General features: G+C 40.7%; 1 protein-coding gene across 1 annotated transcript in view; it reads right to left on the bottom strand.

Moving 5' to 3' along the window:
- The window catches only part of thoc5 (THO complex 5), a 91,581-nt gene that overhangs the window by 37,886 nt on the left and 28,771 nt on the right, over positions 1 to 24,924 (bottom strand). Inside the window, 4 exon segments of the mRNA XM_071673722.1 lie at positions 2,327 to 2,514; positions 14,428 to 14,606; positions 15,924 to 16,149; positions 19,355 to 19,457. Of these exon segments, the coding sequence (XP_071529823.1) occupies positions 2,327 to 2,514; positions 14,428 to 14,606; positions 15,924 to 16,149; positions 19,355 to 19,457 (696 nt within the window).

Consider the following 24,924-nt stretch of genomic DNA (forward strand, 5'->3'; position numbering starts at 1 on the left):
AACATGCAGGAGGGTGAAAGGAGGCCCAAGGGAAAAGAGTGAATTGGAGCGATGTGGTATACCGGGGTTGACGTGCTGTCAGTGGATTGAAACGGGCATGTGAAGCGTGTGGGGTAAACCATGGAAAGCTGTGTAGGTTATGTATATTTTGCGTGTGTGGACGTATTTTATATACATGTGTATGGGGGTGGGTGGGCCATTTCTTTCGTCTGTTTCCTGCGCACCCCGCAAACGCGGAGACAGCAAAAAAAAAAAAAAAAAAAAAAAAAAAAGGAATAGAGTGAATTGGAGCGTTTTTGGTATCCAGGATTGAGTGCTGTCGGGATTGAATCAAGGCATGTGAAGCGTCTGGGGTAAACCATGGAAAGCTGTGTAGGTATGTATATTTGTGTGTGTGGACGTATGTATATACATGTGTATGGGGGGGGGTTGGGCCATTTCTTTCGTCTGTTTCCTTGCGCTACCTCGCAAACGCGGGAGACAGCGACAAAGTATAATAAATAAATAAATATATATATATATATATATATACATATATATATATATATATATGGAGCGGGGGGGCTGGAAATCCTCCCCTCTCTTTCTTTTTTAATTTTCCAAAAGAAGGAACAGAGGGGGCCAGGTGAGGATATTCCAAAAAAGGCCCAGTCCTCTGTTCTTAACGCTACCTCGCTAACGCGGGAAATGGCAAATAGTTAAAAGAAGAAGAATATATATATATATATATATATATATATATATATATATATATATATACTTCTTTTCAAAAGAAGGAACAGAGAAGGGGCCAGGTGAGGATATTCCCTCAAAGGCCCAGTCCTCTGTTCTTAACGCTACCTCGCTATCGCGGGAAATGGCGAGTAGTATGAAAAAAAATATATATACATATATGTATATTGGAAAGGATCACAATTTTGCGCATGATCAAGTATGTTTCTAAGAGTCCACAGGGAAAATGAAAATGATAAGTTCCCAAGTGCACTTTCATGTAAAAATCACATCATCAGGGGAGACACAAGAGAAAAATATAACAGTTAGTTGATATACAATGAAGAGACATAGCTAGGACACCATTTGGTAAACATGCGTGTGAAAGAAGAAAGCTGACAGTAAATGTGAATAAGAGCAAGGTTATTAGGTACAGTAGGGTTGAGGGACGAGTGAAATGAGAGGTAAGTTTGAATGGAGAAAAACTGGAGGAAGTGAAGTGTTTTAGATATCTGGGAGTGGATTTGGCAGCAGATGGAACCATAGAAGCAGAAGTGAGCCACAGGGTGGGGGAGGGGGCAAAAGTTCTGGGAGCGTTGAAAAATGTGTGGAAGGCGAGAACTTTATTTCAGAAAGCAAAAATGGGTATGTACGAAGGAATAGCGGTTCCAACAATGTTATATGGGCTATAGACAGAGTTGTGCGGAGGAGGGTGGATGCGTTGGAAATGAGATGTTTGAGGACAATATGTGGTGTGAGGTGGTTTGATCGAGTAAGTAATGAAAGGGTAAGAGAGATGTGTGGTAATAAAAAGAGTGTGGTTGAGAGAGCAGAAGAGGGTGTTCTGAAATGATTTGGTCACATGAAGAGAATGAGAGAGGAAAGATTGACCAAGAGGATATATGTGTCAGACGTGGAGGGAACGAGGAGAAGTGGGAGACCAAATTGGAGGTGGAAAGATGGAGTGAAAAAGATTTTTAGTGATCGGGGCCTGAACATACAGGAGGGTGAAAGGCATGCAAGGAATAGAGTGAATTGGAATGATGTGGTATACCAGGGTCGACATGCTGTCAATGGATTAAACCAGGGTATGTAAAGCATCAGGGAAAGTTCGGTGGGGCCTGGATGTGGAAAGGGAGCTGTGGTTTCAGTACATTGTACATATCAGCTTGAGATCGAGTGTGAATGAATGTGGCCTTTGTTGTCTTTTCCTAGCGCTACCTCGCACGCATGCGGGAGGAGGGGGTTGTCATTTCATGTGTGGCGGGGTGGCAATGGAAATGAATAAAGGCAGCAAGTATGAATTATGCACATGTGTATATATGTATATGTCTGTGTATGTATATATATATGTATACTCTGAAATGTATAGGTATGTATATGTGCATGTGTGGACGTGTATGTATATTCATGTGTACGTGAGTGGGTTGGGCCATTTCTTTCATCTGTTTTTTGTCTGAATTTTCTCCATCAAAGTGTGTAAAGTAACAAGAAGGATATAAATCATCCTGAACTTCATCAAACACAGAAAGCCACATATCTAGTAAATCAAAACATTAAACATATTGTATTGCACCTATCACATAAAAGATAATCAACAAAATTAAAAACCTACCATGCTTGCGATCAAATACTGCCATGAATAATAAACTTTGTGGCGTGACTACTTGAGCCTCTCGCAATAACTGAGTAGATGGAGTTGCCTCATAATCTGCCCAAGTTACTGGACACCAAGACTTCAAGTCAGAGCACACCTTCCCTGGGAAGTGCTGACGTAGTAGCTCAGCAGGGATTGCAATTGAGCTGGTGGTAGAAGAGTATCTTAGTTAGGGACAGAGAGCCAGAGTTTTCAAAGTAAAGTAATGTTGGTATTTTCCATTAAAATCATACCATAAGTAACGTAAGTCTATTGTTCACCTTGGATGTGCAAACAGTGACATTTCATGAAAATCTACATTTCTTATAATACTTATTTGCTGTTTCCTACATAAGAGAGGTAGATCAAGAAAATAGAAAAAGACAAACCCATCCACTCATATACACCATATAGACATACACACACATACACATAGATATACATACATTTACATATTAACACAGACATACACATCTCTACGAAATACATATATACACATGTACACATTCATACTTGCTCGCCTACATCCATTCCTGGGGCCACCATGTCCAACAGGAAACAGCATCATCACCCCTGCATCAGCAAGGTAGAGCCAGGAAACAAAGCAAGAATACATCTGCTCAAATTTATTCATTCTTTAGCCGTCATGTGTAATGCACCAAAACCACAGCTCCTTATCCACATCCAGGAACCACAGACCTTCCTATGGTTTACCCCGGATGTTTCACATGTCCTGGTTCAGTCCACTGACAGTACATCGACCCCAGATACCACATCATTCCAGTGCACTCTATTCCATGCATGCTTTTCAGGCCCTAATCACTCAAAATCTTTTTCACTCCATCCTTCCAACTCCAATTTGGTCTCTTACTTTTCCTTGTTCCCTCCACCTTTGACACATAAATCCTCTTTGTCTACCTTTCCTCACTCATTCTTTCTATAAGTCCAAACCATTTTAACACACCCTCTTTTGCTCTCTCAATCCCACTCTTTATCACTACAAATCTCTCTTACCCTTTCATTACTTACTCGATCAAACCACCTCACACCAGACACCGTCATCAAACATTTCATTCCCAACACATCCCCCCCTCCTCGGCACAACCCTATCTATAGCCCATGCATCACAGCCATAAAATATTGTTGAAACTAATATTCCTTCCATCACATTCATTTTGGCTCTCCGAGATAACAGTCTCTCTTTCCACACATTCTTCATCTCTCCCAGAATCTTTGCCTCCTCGCTCACCCTATGACTCACTTCCAGTTCCATGGCTCTATTTGCTGCTACATCCACTCCCAGATACCTTAAACACTTCACTTCTTCCAATTTTTCTTCATTCAAACTTACATCCCAAATAACTTGTCCCTCAACACTACTTAACCTAATAACCTTGCTCTTCACAATTACTCTCAACTTTCTCCAACACACTTTTCCAAACTCAGTCACCAACTTCTGCAGTTTCTCACTTTAATCAGCCACCAGTGCTGTATCACTGACAAACAACAACTGACTCACTTCCCAGGCCCTCTCATCCCCAATAGACTACATACTTGCCCCTCTCTCCAAAATTCTTGCCTTTACTTCCCTCATCACCCCATCCCATCCATAAACAAATTAAACAACCATGGGGACAGCACATACCCCTGTCACAGAACGACCTTCACTGGGAACCAATTACTCTCCTCTCTTCCCACTCGTACACATACTTACACTCCTGATAAAAACTTCTCACTGCTTCTAGCAACTTACCTCCCACACCACATATTCTTAACACCTTCCTCAAAGCATCTCTATCAACCCTATCATATGCCTTCTCCAGATCCATAAATGCCACATACAAAGCCATCTATTTTCTAAGTATTTCTCATTCACATTCTTCAAAGCAAATACTTGATCCACACATCCTCTACCACTTCTGAAACCACACTGCTCTGCCCAGTCTGACGCTCTGTAACATGCCTTCATCCTCTCAATCAATACCTTCCTATAATTTTTCCAGGTATACTCAACAAACGTATGCCTGCGTAGCTTGAACACTCAGCTTTATCTCCTTTGCCTTTAAAAAATGGCACTATACATGCATTCTGCCAATCCTCTGATTATCCTTACCAACCAATCAACAACACAGCCACCCCCTTTCTTAATAAATTCAACTGCAATACCATCCAAACCTGCCGCCTTGCCAAACTTAATCTTCTGCAAGGCTTTCGCCACCTCCTCTCTTCACCAAATCACTCTCCCTGACTCTTTCACTTCACACATCACCCCAACCAAAAGTAGGACATCTGTCACCATCATCAAACACATCAAACAAACCTTCAAAATAATCACTCCATCTCCTCCTCACTTCATCACTATCTGTTATCACTTTCCCGCTTGCCCCCTTCACCGATGTTCCCTTTGTTCTCTTGCCTTATGCACATTATTTACCTCCTTCCAAAACATCTTTATCTTCTCTCTAAAGTTTAATGATATTCTCTAAACCCAACTCTCATTTGCTCTCTTTTTCAACCCATGCACCTTCCTGTTGACCTGTCACTTTTTCTTATACATTTCCCAGTCATTTTCACTCCTTCCTTGCAAATACTGTCCAAACGCCTCTCTTTTCTCTTTCACTTAAACTTTACTTTTTCATTCCACCGCTCACTACCCTTTCTAATCTGCCCATCTCCTACCTTTCTCATGCCAAATGCATCTCTTGCACATGCCATCACTGCTTCCCTTAATATATCCCATTTCTAACTCACTCCCTTCATGTCATTTGCTCTCAACTTTTGCCATTCTACACTCAATCTCCCTTGGTCCTTCCTCACAAAAGTCTCCTTTCCAAGCTCACTTACTTTCACCACTCTCTTCTCCCCAACATTCTCTCTTTATGTGTATCTTATATATGTATATAACTCTGGTCACAGGAGTATGAGGTACAAGTATAGGACTGAAAGGGTTAAGTAATCTGTTTGCTTTCATAATCTTACCACAATAATCTCTACATTTCTGATCTTTTCCATTATCACAGTCCCAAAAAAACAATAGTCTGTTGCTATTTGTATTCCTTTGTAAGTCTGATTAGTTGAAACAAAGTCCATCTGATGCATATCTGGCCTTCAGATACACAGCCCACTGTAAGAGGGAACATGTAAGGACAAGTACTACAGTTAATCTGATTTCCCTTATTCACATACACTATTCTAAAAGAATTCACTGAAAAACTTTCATTTACTTACATCACTTACATTCCCCTTAGTTTTACAAAACGAGAACCTGGGTATCTATCTCTCTACTGTCCTTAACTCAATTGCCATATACACTAGGTGGATCAAGAGCATACAACTTATCAGTTAATTTACATAAAACTTCATGTTTAAAGTACGTACGTGAACAGTGACTAAAGTACTACAAGTGCTTCTTAATACAGGTAGATTATCAAAAATATTTGATCCAAGAGATCAAGCAATATTAACATTTTGGAATATCATGGGTCTTAACAATACATGGGCCACACACTAAGGTCTGAACATAATCTTAAAAGAGTGGTTTATATAACTAATACAGGTTTGAATGATATTTGATTGTAATATACATTTTTTTTTTTTTTTTGCTTTGTCGCTGTCTCCCGCGTTTGCGAGGTAGTGCAAGGAAACAGACGAAAGAGATGGCACAACTCACCCCCATACACATGTATATACATACATCCACACACGCAAATATACATACCTCCACAGCTTTCCACGGTTTACCCCAAACGCTTCACATGCCTTGATTCAATCCACTGACAGCACGTCAACCCCGGTATACCACATCGCTCCAATTCACTCTATTCCTTGCCCTCCTTTCACCCTCCTGCATGTTCAGGCCCCGATCACACAAAATCTTTTTCACTCCATCTTTCCACCTCCAATTTGGTCTCCCTCTTCTCCTCGTTCCCTCCACCTCCGACATATATATCCTCTTGGTCAATCTTTCCTCACTCATTCTCTCCATGTGCCCAAACCATTTCAAAACACCCTCTTCTGCTCTCTCAACCACGCTCTTTTTATTTCCACACATCACTCTTACCCTTACGTTACTTACTCGATCAAACCACCTCACACCACACATTGTCCTCAAACATCTCATTTCCAGCACATCCATCCTCCTGCGCACAACTCTATCCATAGCCCACGCCTCGCAACCATACAACATTGTTGGAACCACTATTCCTTCAAACATACCCATTTTTGCTTTCCGAGATAATGCTCTCGACTTCCACACATTCTTCAAGGCTCCCAGAATTTTCGCCCCCTCCCCCACCCTATGATCCACTTCCGCTTCCATGGTTCCATCCGCTGCCAGATCCACTCCCAGATATCTAAAACACTTCACTTCCTCCAGTTTTTCTCCATTCAAACTTACCTCCCAATTGACTTGACCCTCAACCCTACTCTACCAAATAACCTTGCTCTTATTCACATTTACTCTTAACTTTCTTCTTCCACACACTTTGCCAAACTCAGTCACCAGCTTCTACAGTTTCTCACATGAATCAGCCACCAGCGTTGTATCATCAGCGAACAACAACTGACTCACTTCCCAAGCTCTCTCATCCCCAACAGACTTCATACTTGCCCCTCTTTCCAAAACTCTTGCATTCACCTCCCTAACAACCCCATCCATAAACAAATTAAACAACCATGGAGACATCACACACCCCTGCCGCAAACCTACATTCACTGAGAACCAGTCACTTTCCTCTCTTCCTACACGTACACATGCCTTACATCCTCGATAAAAACTTTTCACTGCTTCTAACAACTTGCCTCCCACACCATATATTCTTAATACCTTCCACAGAGCATCTCTATCAACTCTATCATATGCCTTCTCCAGATCCATAAATGCTACATACAAATCCATTTGCTTTTCTAAGTATTTCTCACATACATTCTTCAAAGCAAACACCTGATCCACACATCCTCTACCACTTCTGAAACCACACTGCTCTTCCCCAATCTGATGCTCTGTACATGCCTTCACCCTCTCAATCAATACCCTCCCATATAATTTACCAGGAATACTCAACAAACTTATACCTCTGTAATTTGAGCACTCACTCTTATCCCCTTTGCCTTTGTACAATGGCACTATGCACGCATTCCGCCAATCCTCAGGCACCTCACCATGAGTCATACATACATTAAATAACCTTACCAACCAGTCAACAATACAGTCACCCCCTTTTTTAATAAATTCCACTGCAATACCATCCAAACCTGCTGCCTTCACGGCCCTCATCTTCCGCAAAGCTTTTACCACCTCTTCTCTGTTTACCAAATCATTTTCCCTAACCCTATCACTTTGCACGCCACCTCGACCAAAACACCCTATATCTGCCACTCTATCATCAAACACATTCAACAAACCTTCAAAATACTCACTCCATCTCCTTCTCACATCATCAACACTTGTTATCACCTCCCCATTTGCGCCCTTCACTAAAGTTCCCATTTGCTCCCTTGTCTTACGCACTTTATTTACCTCCTTCCAGAACATCTTTTTATTCTCCCTAAAATTTAATGATACTCTCTCACCCCAACTCTCATTTGCCCTTTTTTTCACCTCTTGCACCTTTCTCTTGTAATATACATAATATACATAATATACATAAATCAATACTATAAAAAGCATTATCAGTCATTCACTGCAAACCTATGCTTGAAATTGGTGGTAATCATCAATGTGAAGGACTATGGATTCTGGAAACTTTTTTTTTTTTTTTTATTATACTTTGTCGCTGTCTCCCGCGTTTGCGAGGTAGCGCAAGGAAACAGACGAAAGAAATGGCCCAACCCCCCCCCCATACACATGTATATACATACGTCCACACACGCAAATATACATACCTACACAGCTTTCCATGGTTTACCCCAGACACTTCACATGCCTTGATTCAATCCACTGACAGCACGTCAACCCCGGTATACCACATCGCTCCAATTCACTCTATTCCTTGCCCTCCTTTCACCCTCCTGCATGTTCAGGCCCCGATCACCCAAAATCTTTTTCACTCCATCTTTCCACCTCCAATTTGGTCTCCCTCTTCTCCTCATTCCCTCCACCTCCGACACATATATCCTCTTGGTCAATCTTTCCTCACTCATTCTCTCCATGTGCCCAAACCACTTCAAAACACCCTCTTCTGCTCTCTCAACCACGCTCTTTTTATTTCCACACATCTCTCTTACCCTTACGTTACTTACTCGATCAAACCACCTCACACCACACATTGTCCTCAAACATCTCATTTCCAGCACATCCATCCTCCTGCGCACAACTCTATCCATAGCCCACGCCTCGCAACCATAAAACATTGTTGGAACCACTATTCCTTCAAACATACCCATTTTTGCTTTCCGAGATAATGTTCTCGACTTCCACACATTCTTCAAGGCCCCCAGAATTTTCGTCCCCTCCCCCACCCTATGATCCACTTCCGCTTCCATGGTTCCATCCGCTGCCAGATCCACTCCCAGATATCTAAAACACTTCACTTCCTCCAGTTTTTCTCCATTCAAACTCACCTCCCAATTGACTTGACCCTCAAACCTACTGTACCTAATAACCTTGCTCTTATTCACATTTACTCTTAACTTTCTTCTTCCACACACTTTACCAAACTCAGTCACCAGCTTCTGCAGTTTCTCACATGAATCAGCCACCAGCGCTGTATCATCAGCGAACAACAACTGACTCACTTCCCAAGCGCTCTCATCCCCAACAGACTTCATACTTGCCCCTCTTTCCAAAACTCTTGCATTTACCTCCCTAACAACCCCATCCATAAACAAATTAAACAACCATGGAGACATCACACACCCCTGCCGCAAACCTACATTCACTGAGAACCAATCACTTTCCTCTCTTCCTACACGTACACATGCCTTACATCCTCGATAAAAACTTTTCACTGCTTCTAACAACTTTCCTCCCACACCATATATTCTTAATACCTTCCACAGAGCATCTCTATCAACTCTATCATATGCCTTCTCCAGATCCATAAATGCTACATACAAATCCATTTGCTTTTCTAAGTATTTCTCACATACATTCTTCAAAGCAAACACCTGATCCACACATCCTCTACCACTTCTGAAACCACACTGCTCTTCCCCAATCTGATGCTCTGTACATGCCTTCACCCTCTCAATCAATACCCTCCCATATAATTTACCAGGAATACTCAACAAACTTATACCTCTGTAATTTGAGCACTCACTCTTATCCCCTTTGCCTTTGTACAATGGCACTATGCACGCATTCCGCCAATCCTCAGGCACCTCACCATGAGTCATACATACATTAAATAACCTTACCAACCAGTCAACAATACAGTCACCCCCTTTTTTAATAAATTCCACTGCAATACCATCCAAACCTGCTGCCTTGCCGGCTTTCATCTTCCGCAAAGCTTTCACCACCTCTTCTCTGTTTACCAAATCATTTTCCCTAATCCTCTCACTTTGCACACCACCTCGACCAAAACACCCTATATCTGCCACTCTATCATCAAACACATTCAACAAACCTTCAAGATACTCACTCCATCTCCTTCTCACATCACCACTACTTGTTATCACCTCCCCATTTGCGCCCTTCACTAAAGTTCCCATTTGCTCCCTTGTCTTACGCACTTTATTTACCTCCTTCCAGAACATCTTTTTATTCTCCCTAAAATTTAATGATACTCTCTCACCCCAACTCTCATTTGCCCTTTTTTTCACCTCTTGCACCTTTCTCTTGACCTCCTGTCTCTTTCTTTTATACATCTCCCACTCAATTGCATTTTTTCCCTGCAAAAATCGTCCAAATGCCTCTCTCTTCTCTTTCACTAATACTCTTACTTCTTCATCCCACCACTCACTACCCTTTCTAATCAACCCACCTCCCACTCTTCTCATGCCACAAGCATCTTTTGCGCAATCCATCACTGATTCCCTAAATACATCCCATTCCTCCCCCACTCCCCTTACTTCCATTGTTCTCACCTTTTTCCATTCTGTACTCAGTCTCTCCTGGTACTTCCTCACACAGGTCTCCTTCCCAAGCTCACTTACTCTCACCACCCTCTTCACCCCAACATTCACTCTTCTTTTCTGAAAACCCATACAAATCTTTACCTTAGCCTCCACAAGATAATGATCAGACATCCCTCCAGTTGCACCTCTCAGCACATTAACATCCAAAAGTCTCTCTTTCGCACGCCTGTCAATTAACACGTAATCCAATAACGCTCTCTGGCCATCTCTCCTACTTACATAAGTATACTTATGTATATCTCGCTTTTTAAACCAGGTATTCCCAATCATCAGTCCTTTTTCAGCACATAAATCTACAAGCTCTTCACCATTTCCATTTACAACACTGAACACCCCATGTATACCAATTATTCCCTCAACTGCCACATTACTCACCTTTGCATTCAAATCACCCATCACTATAACCCGGTCTCGTGCATCAAAACCACTAACACACTCATTCAGCTGCTCCCAAAACACTTGCCTCTCATGATCTTTCTTCTCATGCCCGGGTGCATATGCACCAATAATCACCCACCTCTCTCCATCAACTTTCAGTTTTACCCATATTAATCGAGAATTTACTTTCTTACATTCTATCACATACTCCCACAACTCCTGTTTCAGGAGTATTGCTACTCCTTCCCTTGCTCTTGTCCTCTCACTAACCCCTGACTTTACTCCCAAGACATTCCCAAACCACTCTTCCCCTTTACCCTTGAGCTTCGTTTCACTCAGAGCCAAAACATCCAGGTTCCTTTCCTCAAACATACTACCTATCTCTCCTTTTTTCACATCTTGGTTACATCCACACACATTTAGGCACCCCACTCTGAGCCTTCGAGGAGGATGAGCACTCCCCGCGTGACTCCTTCTTCTGTTTCCCATTTTAGAAAGTTAATAAAGGAGGGGAGGATTTCTGGCCCCCCGCTCCCGTCCCCTCTAGTCGCTTTCTACGACACGCGAGGAATACGTGGGAAGTATTCTTTCACCCCTATCCCCAGGGATAATATACATATATATATACATATACACATACACACACATACACATACATACGCACATATACACACACACACACACACACATACATATATATACATATGAAAAATGTAAGAAACAATTTAGAAAACTGAAACTTCTAGCTTGAAATGAAACTTATGCACTTTAAAATTATGGAATTTAGAAATTCTACATAAAATTATGGATTTCTGAGATTCTACTAACATTTTACTTGGCAAACTAAACTGGTTAATCATCTGAAGCCCATTTTCATTCATGTCACCTGAAGGGTAGAAAACCTACTAACATATAAAAATCATTTATCTATTTATTCATCTATTCATTTTTTATACTTAATCGCTGCTTCCTATGTCAGCGAGGTAGTGCCAGGAAACAGATGAAGCATGGCCCATCCACTCATATACACGTGCTGTAAATGGACTGAACACCCATACACGCACATGTACGGCGCTGGTGGCTGATTCAGGTGAGAAACTGCAGAAGTTGGTGACTGAATTTGGTAAAGTGTGTGAAAGAAGAAAGCTAAGAGCAAATGTGAATAAGAGCAAGGTTATTTGGTTCAGTAGGGTTGAGGGACAAGTTAATTGGGATGTAAGTTTGAATGGAGAAAAACTGGTGGAAGTGAAGTGTTTTAAATATCTGGGAGTGGACTTAACAGCAGAGGGAACCATGGAAGCATAAGTGAATCACAGGGTGGGGGAGGGGGGGCGAAGGTTCTGGGAGCATTGAAGAATGAGTGGAAGGCGAGAACGTTATCTCGGAGAGCAAAAATGGGTATGTTTGAAGGAATAATGGTTCCAACAATGTTGCATGGTTGCAAGGTGTGGGCTATAGATAGGGTTGTGCGGAGGAGGGTAGATGTGTTAGAAATGAAATGTTTGAGGACAATATGTGGTGTGAGGTGGTTTGATCGGGTAAGTAATGAAAAGGTAAGAGAGATGTGTGGTAATAAAAAGAAAGTGGTTGAGAGAGCAGAAGAGGGTGTATTAAAATGGTCTGGTCACATGGAGAAAATGAGCGAGGAAAGATTGACAATGAGGATATATGTGTCAGAGGTGGAGGGAACGAGGAGAAGTGGGAGACCAAATTGGAGGTGGAAGGATGGAGTGAATAAGATTTTGAGTGACTGAGGCCTGAACATACAGGAGGGTGAAAGGCATTCAAGGAATAGAGTGAATTGGAACAATGTGGTATACCAGGGTTGACGTGCTGTCAATGGATTGAACCAGGGCATGTGAAGCGTCTGGGGTAAACCATGGAAAGTTTTGTGGGGCCTGAATGTGGAAAGGGAGCTGCGGTTTCAGTGCATTACATATGACAGCTAGAGAATGACTGTGAATGAATGTAGCCTTTGTTGTCTTTTCCTAGCACTACCTCAGGCACATGCAGGGGCAGGGGGGGGTGTCATTTCATATGTGGCGGGGTGGTGACAGGAAGGATGAAGGCAGCAAGTGTTGATATGTACAGGTGTATATATGTGTATGTCTGTGTATGTATATGTATGAATTCACTGAAATGTATAAGTATGTACATGTGCGTGTGTGGGCGTTTATGTATATACATGTGTATGTGGGTGGGTTGGGCCATTCTTTCGTCTGTTTCCTTGTGCTACCTCATTAACGTGGGAGACAGTGACTAAGTATAATAAAAGAAAATAATACCATAACATATACACATTTTTTTTTTTTTTTTGCTTTGTTGCTGTCTTCCGAATTTGCGAGGTAGCGCAAGGAAACAGACGAAAGAAATGGCCCAACCCACCCCCATACACATGTATATACATACGTCCACACACGCAAATATACAGACCTACACAGCTTTCTATGGTTTACCCCAGACGCTTCACATGCCCTGATTCAACCCACTGACAGCACGTCAACCCCGGTATACCACATCGATCCAATTCACTCTATTCCTTGCCCTCCTTTCACCCTCCTGCATGTTCAGGCCCCGATCACACAAAATCTTTTTCGCTCCATCTTTCCACCTCCAATTTGGTCTCCCACTTCTCCTCGTTCCCTCCACCTCCGACACATATATCTTCTTGGTCAATCTTTCCTCACTCATTCTCTCCATGTGCCCAAATCATTTCAAAACACCCTCTTCTGCTCTCTCAACCACGCTCTTTTTATTTCCACACATCTCTCTTACCCTTACGTTACTTACTCGATCAAACCACCTCACACCACACATTGTTCTCAAACATCTCATTTCCAGCACATCCATCCTTCTGCGCACAACTCTATCCATAGCCCACGCCTCGCAACCATACAACATTGTTGGAACCACTATTCCTTCAAACATACCCATTTTTGCTTTCCAAGATAATGTTCTCGACTTCCATACATTCTTCAAGGCTCCCAGAATTTTCGCCCCCTCCCCCACCCTATGATCCACTTCCGCTTCCATGGTTCCATCCGCTGCCAGATCCACTCCCAGATATCTAAAACACTTTACTTCCTCCAGTTTTTCTCCATTCAAACTTACCTCCCAATTGACTGGACCCTCAACCCTACTGTACCTAATAACCTTGCTCTTATTCACATTTACTCTTAACTTTCTTCTTTCACACACTTTACCAAACTCAGTCACCAGCTTCTGCAGTTTCTCACATGAATCAGCCACCAGCGCTGTATCATCAGCGAACAACAACTGACTCATATACACATATACATAAATATACATACACATACAGACATATACATACATACATATGTAAATATTCATACATGCTTGTCTCAATCCATTTCTGGCACTACCCCGCCCTACAGGAAACAGTATTGCTACCCCCTTAAGGGAATTTCAACAACTTCACATACAAAAATTTTTGTACATCATACAAAGAAAAAAATAGAGATGATCAATGGAATATCCAAAACCTAGCCCACTACTACAATGAACAGAGTAAATGGAGAGGACTCTAGCTTTGTTTTCGAAAATTCAGATATCTTTTCCATTTTTCTTTATTCTATAAAAATACAGGCAACTGCATTACATACCTAGTTGAAGTTGCAGTCTCAAGGTTCACCAGTTGTGCATGTAGAGCCAATCTAGCAAGCAGTCTGCGACGAATAGCCAGAATTGTATTCGGCATCTGCTCAGCACTATCCTGCCACACAACCACCTCATTATCATTAGGGGGAACAGCTGTCAACGATGAGTTTCCAGTTCCTATTGACTTAGAAGTCAAAGCAAGAGCAAGAGATTAGAAGTGTGAATACCCACCAGGTTATATATGTTCAAGGTGGCAGATTGATTTCTTTGTTTACCAGTGAATCATGCTAGAAACTGAAGAAAATTACCAACCCTAAAGAACTTTCATTTGTAAGACAAGGCAATGAATTTCATGTTGCCATTCCTGCAGAATTATTAGTATATAAAACCATATGCATAAAACTAAATAGAAAAATCAGTTATTTCTCTAACCCACCTCTATCTCTTCCTACATGACCTCCCACCACCTACTGCAGATCACAGTGTGAAGTCCCCTCATACACAGATGACCTTACAATTTATTACAACACAATGACCCTACTCAAGCAACAACAGCAATGTAATATCATATCACACAATTATAAAACTGGCTCAGTGAAACATAATTCTGCATTCCCAGATTGAAAAAAAAATTGAGAGTCCCAAGGAGTAACTGACCATGGAATCAATAATCTACATAGCCTACGACAACATGGTTTCAGGATGGGAAAACCTCACTGACCTCAGTTACTTGACCATTATGATAACAGAGACACTAGGATTCAAAACAAAACAAAAACAAAATACAAAGAAGCTACAAACATACTTTGCAAAGGTATTTGTTAAAAGTGACCAGGTTGTCACAGCTTACACCATGCATAAGATGATAATAACTTGGAAAACTGGGAAATGGATATACAACTACCTAATTCACTGTTTCCCACATAGGGAAGTAGGGCAAGGACAGATGAAGCCCACTTGCTCACATCTACTATCAAACTGCCAATTATGATACATCAAAACCAGAGCACCCTATCACCTGCAAAGCCCTGCAGACCTTTTCATGGTTGCCCCTGACCACTTCATAAAGCCCTGGTTCAGCTCTTATTCAGCACATTGCCCCCTGCATGCCATGTCGCTCTAATTTGCCCTATCCCATACACATCTCTCACACTCAAGCCCTGATAACTCAAAATGCCTTTCATTCCAACCTTCTAGTTCCTTCTTGGTCTACCCCTCCCCCTGCTCCCTCCACTTCTGACACATTGTCCATCTCTATTCTCATCCTCTCCATATATCCAAACCATTTAAGCACACCATATTCAACTCTCTCATGTCACACTCAGCTTCCTACCATCCCTGCAAAAGATTTAAGGCAATAACAAGAACATTTTGTAAATATCAAAGCTCACCTCATGGAAATTTATGCACATAAGTAGTTTCCTACAGAAACTAACAAAATCAAAAGTTTATCAATATCAAAAGAGCTAATGAAACAATGCGTGAAGTAATTTCATCTTACCATATCCTGTAGGTCTTCTCCATTAACAACTGGTTGCTTAGAACTTGAAAATGACAAACCAGCCAAAGTCTGAGCCCATCTATAAGGTCGACCAGTTGTGCTCAGATGATCTGAGAGATTTATCCGAAGACGGTTCAGCTGGTAAAAGTTTGCTGGGTTTGGTGAAGTTTGTCCATCATCATCAGGGAAGAGACAATTTAGAAGTGTATCCCCATTGATCACATCTCTGAAAATCACAATTTGCTTTAAAGTCATATCAAAAACCTAGTAACACTATAAACATCTGCCCAGAGTCAGCATGAAGCTCCCGTTGAGAATCCCTTCCCTTATCATCCCGAGTATACTATTTATCCTGAGATAACTCATGTGGAGTTCCAGATACATTTTTCATAATACCCAGTAGATGAGACCATAGTGGGTGTTGTTCTCTCAACAGATGGCACTACAAGCATTTATCTAAATGTAAAATAATAGTCTGGTAAGGCATCTCTCAAAAGAGGTGCAAGCTTCTTGCTTACATTTACCTTGCCACTGTGATTTTAACCCCAATATGCTGATTGATGATGAATATGACAATGACAATTATGCTAAAACACAAACAGAGATAAGATTTCATGTAATGAGGAGACAAGCTCCAACTTGGACAGTCCAGATGATGCTATAAGGTAGATGAAAAAAAAGTCATCCATACCTCTTATTGCACCTGCCTAACCATTTGCTTTCGCTGATAATAACACTGTCACTTATACATTTGACAAGTTTCAGAATATGTTGCAGTACTTCCACAGTTTCCTTGATACAGTAATGAACTAGCTAATGTGACAGCAAGAGATAAGCAGGTATGCTGAGCAAAGACTGACAACAGTACTATGGGATAATGGAAGTAATAAACAGTACCACATTATGAATAACGAAGTAAGAGGAATTATGCATTTCTTTTAAAAGTTACCATGCTTCTTAAAATTCTTTAAAGCCCTTACTGTCTGAAAACATGGTTTTACACTCTTAGCATAGCTACCATACTTTTATGTATTCTCCCTTTGCACCCACAATCCAATTCAAAGACACACTATTTTGGTCATTAGCAACTTTAATGATTAGAAGCTTTATTCATTGATTTATGCTACTTGCTGTGCATGCTCAAGCTCAGCAAATTAGTGATAATGACTTTCTCTATGCTCTAGCTCAGCAAATTAAAGACTGTCTCTGGGGAGCTAATGATAGTGATACTGACTTGATGGATACTGAGCATGATTTTGATGATAATACAAAAGTGGTCTTTATAGTAATACAGAAGAATAAATGTGGAATTTTATAGAAAGAATGAATAATCAAACTTTGTATAAAACTGTTATCAACAAATATGTAGATAAGACCATAGTGGGTGTTGTTCTCTCAACAGATGGCACCACAAGCATCTATCTAAATGTAAAATAATAGCCTGGTAAGGCATCTCTCAGAAGAGGTACAAGCTTCATGCTTACATTTACCTCGCCACTGTGAGTTTAACCCCAATATGCTGATTGATGATGAATATGACCATGACAATTATGTCAAGACACAAATGAAGATAACACTTCATGTAATGAAGAGACAAGCTCCAATTTGGACAGTCCAGATAGTTTTCTGGTTATTTTCTATCAAATGAAGGAAAAAACATCTTTTTGAATTTTTGATAAATTCTCACATTGGGAATCCCTAAATTTTCAAGGTACTGTAATTCAAGGGTAAATGTCTTTTTACAATCTAAGTTCATAAATATACATTCTCTATTTTTCACAATTATTTGTATATTCACAGAGATTACCCAGATTCACAGTAATTATGCATTTCATTCTGTAATATATTCTTAAAATAATTTCTTTTCTTTCTTTCGTACTATTCGCCATTTCCCGCATTAGCGAGGTAGCGTTAAGAACAGAGGACTGGGCCTTTGAGGAAATATCCTCACCTGGCCCCCTTCTCTGTTCCTTCTTTTGGAAAATTAAAAAAAAATGAGAGGGGAGGATTTCCAGCCCCCTGCTCCCTTCCCTTATAGTCGCCTTCTACGACACGCAGGGAATACATGGGAAGTATTCTTTCTCCCCTATCCCCAGGGATATTTCAAATAAAATGTTTTGCATTTTGCTTGGTCTAAAAGTACATATTTCAAAACTGAATATAAAACTGATGACTTACTGGAATACTAAAAAAATAAGGGTAAGGGAAGGGGTTACACAAATAATGAATAAGCACAATGTACATTATGAACACATTTTTCTAGTTCTCCCTTCATTACCTCATTCAATATACATCTCTGCAGAGTCATGTGTAATCAAACCAAAAGAACAGTCTACTACAAGCACGCCTATTCTTGCACAGTTCTACATTTCTCTCATTAATTATTTCCCTCATTTCATCCTTAACAATCATTTTTTGAATTCATTCTACATACAATAATTCTTGTAATTCTCCCTGCATCCACAGTTCCATCTTTCAGCACAATCTCAGTGGTTCATCTTCAGTATTCAACCACTTCTCCATTTCATATCATTAGTGAATTCTTAGTTCTCATTTGAATTACTTTTCACCCCAAATAAAAGATTTAAAAATTCCACTTCTGTTGACTTAACCCTTATTGTCTTTCTATCTATCTATATATCTCTGTCACCCGTTCCTTAAAGGGGTAGCCACAGCAAAAGTCTCCATAATGGTTAAACTCCACTTCCACTTCTTAGTCTTTAGTGCCTCACCCCTAACAGGCCACTGGCAGAAAGCAACACTAGCATAGTGTTTTCAGAGGCTCCACCCTAATATTCCTACCAACTACTTCTACCTAATGTGTCATTCCTCTCCTGGAAACATAAATATTGCTGTTACTCATAACAGCTGGCTCAACTCTGGTTTCCACTGAAAACAAGTGAACCTGGCAATTAACTCCTTCATGACTTCCCCAAAAACAAAAATGACCCAACTGCTTCAAAAGCTCTTTGTCCAGTTCTCTATGCTCATTAAGAAATGCTCCTAGGTTCATAAAATTATCAATTCCTCCAAATCACCCATATTTCATCTTGATATTTTTACCAGTTATCAGCTTTTACTTTTGCCCTCCTTCACTACTATTAACTTCCTTACAAGCCCAAATCTCTCACTTTTGTTAAATTTTTGTAAAAACTACTAGATTCTACTGTAGGTATCTTTCAATGCTACATGCAGCTTTCTATCCCACTGTATATAATCCACTGTATAAAATATTTAGCTACGATGAAAGTATATTTTCTTAAGTACTGATTTGCTGTAAATAAAAACACTGGTTTAGACTTTTTTAACAGTACATCTTACCAATAACTAAATAACTATGAACTTAGAATTCATGAATTCTAGTCCTTTAAAAGATCTAGATTTACATATTGCAAGTACAGTTCCAATGATAAACTCATAAATATTCATACGTAAGTGCAGACTTTGTTTTCTCCTGAAGATGCACAGAACACTTTGCTGTCACTATGCGCAGGGTCTGCATGTAATAGAATGTGATGACTATGCTGTTACCCTCTGAAAACAAGAATAGAGCTGCTGTAGAAACATATTATACAATTCCATCAAACAACATTCATTACTACATGTATCACTAATAAAAGCATATAGTAGCCATATCAAAAGTGAAAGTCACTGATTGAAGTATAAACTTGTAAGACATGATGGGAACACTGAAAAATGAAAGTAGAGTGTCTATTAGGAGTATTGTATGTTTGAGTACTTCTTCAGGTTAAACTTGTATTAGATACGATGTCACCAACTCTATGACAGTAGCAGAATAATCTGGCATAATCTATGAAAAATACTAATGATCCCAGACAAAAACTGCAAAAGAGTCTCTTGTAACTGTGTCCTGGACAGAAGCAACCAATGGGAAAAGTGAATTTTGAAGAATAAAAAACCTTTGCTCAATAATGGTGTTCTGTGAGCTACAAAAGAATATTCATGATCTCTGGGAAAAACTTCTAAACCAAGAGAAAAGATGAGCACATTAGTGATTCTCTGCCTTGCCAGAAAAGTTTTGTATCACATGCAAATGACAAGGTAAGTGACAATCAGAAATCTTAATCATGAATACATGTTTAAAGAAAATGTGCACAAGAAAATATAAAAAAAATCAGCAGGGTTTGGGGATCAATGGAAGTTAACGGATTTGATAACTGACAGTTGCACAATGGAGATGCTATTTCGATGTTATTGTGCTGAGAGTAGCAGTTGATGGGATGACCAATCCTTCCCTCGTGGAGGGAGGACTGAAAGCTGATGTGGGTTAAAAGGAAAAGAAAATGACATACACAGAAAAAAGTGATAAAACAGCAAACTTAAAATACTGGCCTTCAAGCACAGATACCAGGAGAGACTGAATACAAAATGGCATGGTAAGAGACCACATGAGTCTCTAGGAGTGAGCATGAATTACAGGATACTTAAGATACATAATGATTAGATGGAAACAAGGGGAGTGAAAGATGAGTGGAAGGTACTTCAGCAGCAAGACGTGTGTGTGTGTGTGAAGTCCGTTATTTGTAAAAGGTGGACTTTGGATGCTTTACAGGTCATGAGTGGTGGAATAATGAACCTAAAATGCTAAGGAAAAACAAAAGGGATGTTTATCTTAAGTATATGCAATGAAGCTAGTGCATATGATCAGGAGTAAAAAAAGATGATGGTGTGAGAGCTAAAAAAGAGAAAATGAAAGGTAATAAGTGAGTATCAATGAACTTCAAAGAAAATGTTTTGGAGGGAGGCAAACAGTATGATGAGAACAAGAAGATGAGTGGGGATGAGAGACAAGAGTCAATGAGAAAGTGGTTACAACCATGCAAGAGATGAAATGGAGATGAAGTGAGCATTTTCTATGACTACCAAATGTGTTATGAGGAGGCTGATGTAATGTGCCTGGAACAAAGTGGGATGACAAGTGAGATAGCTATGGCAACTGGGATGATGAAAAAGTTAGAGGAAGAGGAAGCTTTGTACACGATGAAATTTTGTAAAACTTCAAGCATGGGTGGGAATGCAGGTGAATTTCTCAAAAAAGGGGATATAATGTTGCTGACAGGTTATTCAGTCTCTTCCATGCACTCTTGGCCCAATGTGAAGCACCTGAATTGATGAAGCCTTGAAGAATGGTAAATTATATGGGAGGGTATTGATTGAGAGGGTGAAGGCATGTACAGAGCATCAGATTGGGGAAGAGCAGTGTGGTTTCAGAAGTGGTAGAGGATGTGTGGATCAGGTGTTTGCTTTGAAGAATGTATGTGAGAAATACTTAGAAAAGCAAATGGATTTGTATGTAGCATTTATGGATCTGGAGAAGGCATATGATAGAGTTGATAGAGATGCTCTGTGGAAGGTATTAAGAATATATGGTGTGGGAGGCAAGTTGTTAGAAGCAGTGAAAAGTTTTTATCGAGGATGTAAGGCATGTGTACATGTAGGAAGAGAGGAAAGTGACTGGTTCTCAGTGAATGTAGGTTTGCGGCAGGGGTGTGTGATGTCTCCATGGTTGTTTAATTTGTTTATGGATGGGGTTGTTAGGGAGGTGAATGCAAGAGTTTTGGAAAGAGGGGCAAGTATGAAGTCTGTTGGGGATGAGAGAGCTTGGGAGTGAGTCAGTTGTTGTTCGCTGATGATACAGCGCTGGTGGCTGATTCATGTGAGAAACTGCAGAAGCTGGTGACTGAGTTTGGTAAAGTGTGTGAAAGAAGAAAGTTAAGAGTAAATGTGAATAAGAGCAAGGTTATTAGGTACAGTAGGGTTGAGGGTCAAGTCAATTGGGAGGTAAGTTTGAATGGAGAAAAACTGGAGGAAGTAAAGTGTTTTAGATATCTGGGAGTGGATCTGGCAGCGGATGGAACCATGGAAGCGGAAGTGGATCATAGGGTGGGGGAGGGGGCGAAAATTCTGGGAGCCTTGAAGAATGTGTGGAAGTCGAGAACATTATCTCGGAAAGCAAAAATGGGTATGTCTGAAGGAATAGTGGTTCCAACAATGTTGTATGGTTGCGAAGCGAGGGCTATGGATAGAGTTGTGCGCAGGAGGATGGATGTGCTGGAAATGAGATGTTTGAGGACAATGTGTGGTGTGAGGTGGTTTGATCGAGTAAGTAACGTAAGGGTAAGAGAGATGTGTGGAAATAAAAAGAGCGTGGTTGAGAGAGCATAAGAGGGTGTTTTGAAATGGTTTGGGCACATGGAGAGAATGAGTGAGGAAAGATTGACCAAGAGGATATATGTGTCGGAGGTGGAGGGAACGAGAAGTGGGAGACCAAATTGGAGGTGGAAAGATGGAGTGAAAAAGATTTTGTGTGATCGGGGCCTGAACATGCAGGAGGGTGAAAGGAGGGCAAGGAATAGAGTGAATTGGATCTATGTGGTATACCGGGGTTGACGTGCTGTCAGTGGATTGAATCAGGACATGTGAAGCGTCTGGGGTAAACCATGGAAAGCTGTGTAGGTATGTATATTTGCGTGTGTGGACGTATGTATATACATGTGTATGGGGGTGGGTTGGGCCATTTCTTTCGTCTGTTTCCTTGCGCTACCTCGCAAACGCGAGAGACCGGCAAAAAAAAAAAAAAAAAGTAAAGAAGAGGAGGAAAAACGGCTTGAAATGAAGGGAGGTCTGTGTCAGGATATACAATGTCATCACGACTGCTTAATATACCTATAGACAGGGTAGTGAAGGAGGTAAATGTGAGGGTCTTGGAGCAACAATAGGTCCACAGTATACAGATGGTGGGTCAGTGGGCAAGGGAAGTAAATCAGCAGCTAGCTGTGGATGATACAGCTCTGGTGTTTGAATCCAAATGGAAACTCCAGAGGTTGGTGAAAGAGCACAGAAGAGTGTAAAACGAGAAAGATGACAGTTTAAGTAAAAAAGTAAGAACACAAGGTACAGTAGAGAAAAGCATGAGACATAAGAGTTTGAAAATGAATGAAAGGGCAGAAGCAAATGGAGCACTCAGGTATCTGGGAGTGGACACAGCAGTAGGTGGAACCATGGAGGCTGAAGTGAGTCACAGATATGAAGGGGGATTAAGATCCTGGGCATGCTTGTGAGTGTGTGGAAGGGAAAGTCACTGTCCATAAGGGAATAGATGAGTATGGGTATAGAGTATGGGTACAGAGCATGGGTATAGAGGCCTTTTGAGCTCCATTGATCTGGACGAGGCTCGAGATGTGGCTGCTCAAGATTTTGTGGAGCAGTCGGACTACGGCACAAGAGAACGGTAATCCAACGAAGGGCCAACATTCTTGTGACTTGAGTCTTAAGAAATGTATGCAAACGAAAGTTAGACGTTGGATATAACAGAATTAAGTAAATCAGGATGATGTTTGGAATGAGATGCACTGATAATGTAAGAAATGATACAGAGATAAGAGGTGTGGTAGTGAGCCAGCACTTGAGTGGTTGTCAAGCTGCACTCCTCTGACCCCATGTGATATTTATAGTTTCATTTCTTGTTTGATACTGCTGCATTTTCATAGTTTGACAGAGTTGCTTTTCATACTCTACTTGTATTTACACAGTGGGAGCCTTTGAGGTGATGGCAATGCTACAGTCATGTGAGTTAATTTACTTTATGTTAAGAATGTTAGGTTGTATATTTACCTATTACATATTAAGTAATACTTTACTGTAGCTAAGAAGTGTTATGTTCTTGTTTCTTGTCTGTACCATAGATTTAAACTGAGTAAAGGTTGGAAACCAGCAGCCAAGTGTTTCTACATCATAACACCCAGGTAGCTGTCTTTTCTTTCCACTTCACCCACACATGAACTACTGGCATTCTGTCTACAAACATACAATCTCTCCTTGTTACACATAACATATGAAAACACTTAAATCACACAACTCATTCTTCATAAATAGATTTTCCTGCGGTAAGTGCTATGTGCTCGCCCTGTCTTTTGGTAAAATGGTAAGAACAACAGATAGGAGTAGTAGGTCGAAACATTAAACAGAAGTGTTAGGTAGAAGTAGTAAGTAGGAATAATAATGTGTCAGCATTAGGTAGAAGTAGCAGGTTGGAACATCAGGCAGAAGTACTCATTAGGAACATTAAGTAGAAGCTCTGGAAATACTGCACTAGTGTTGCCCTCTGACAGTGGCCTGTCAAGGGTGAGGCACTAAAAAGCTAAGAAGCAGCACAAGTTCTCCAGTTATGGAGACTCTTTTGCCATGGCCATCCCTTTGATGGAGTTCCAAAAGGGAACAGGCATCAGGGATATAGATAGATTAGATAAACAGGTGTGGTAGTGAGCATAGCCTGAGAAAGCTAACCATGGTGTAATGAAATGGTGTGGGATTATGATGAGAATGAGCGAAGAAAGATTTACAAAAAGGATTTACTTACCAACAGCCAAGGAAATTAAGGGAGAAAGTGACCAAGGAAATGGAGTACAGTAGGCCTGTGAACTAAACAATCAGAAGGGGATGAGGCATTCACTGGATAAAAAGATATGGAGTAAGGTGACATATAGAGACAAAATACTCTTACTGGGCTGAACCAGGGCACATGAACCGGTTTAGTGAGTCACAGAGTATGCTGTGGAACTTGTCTTTAGATGACAGACTATGGATTTATTTACCAACAGCCAAGGAAATTAAGGGAGAAAGTGACCAAGGAAATGGAGTACCGTAGGCCTGTGAACTAAACAATCAGAAGGGGACGAGGCATTCACTGGATAAAAAGATATGGAGTAAGGTGACATATAGAGACAAAATACTGTTACTGGGCTGAACCAGGGCACATGAACTGGTTTAGTGAGTCACAGAGTATGCTGTGGAACTTGTCTTTAGATGACAGACTATGGTTTTGGTAAAAATGTATCATATCTAATGATGATTTGTACAAATGAGGTCAATGTTCAACCTCATTAAGGTGGGGGAAGCAGAGGGGAATTCTACCTTTTTTTAAGTTGGAGGCTTCAAACAGGGGCAAAAGTCCACACCAAGATTAGGCCTTAAATGAAAT

This window comes from Panulirus ornatus, chromosome 19, assembly GCF_036320965.1.
Source record: "Panulirus ornatus isolate Po-2019 chromosome 19, ASM3632096v1, whole genome shotgun sequence".
NCBI classification, from domain to species: domain Eukaryota; kingdom Metazoa; phylum Arthropoda; class Malacostraca; order Decapoda; family Palinuridae; genus Panulirus; species Panulirus ornatus.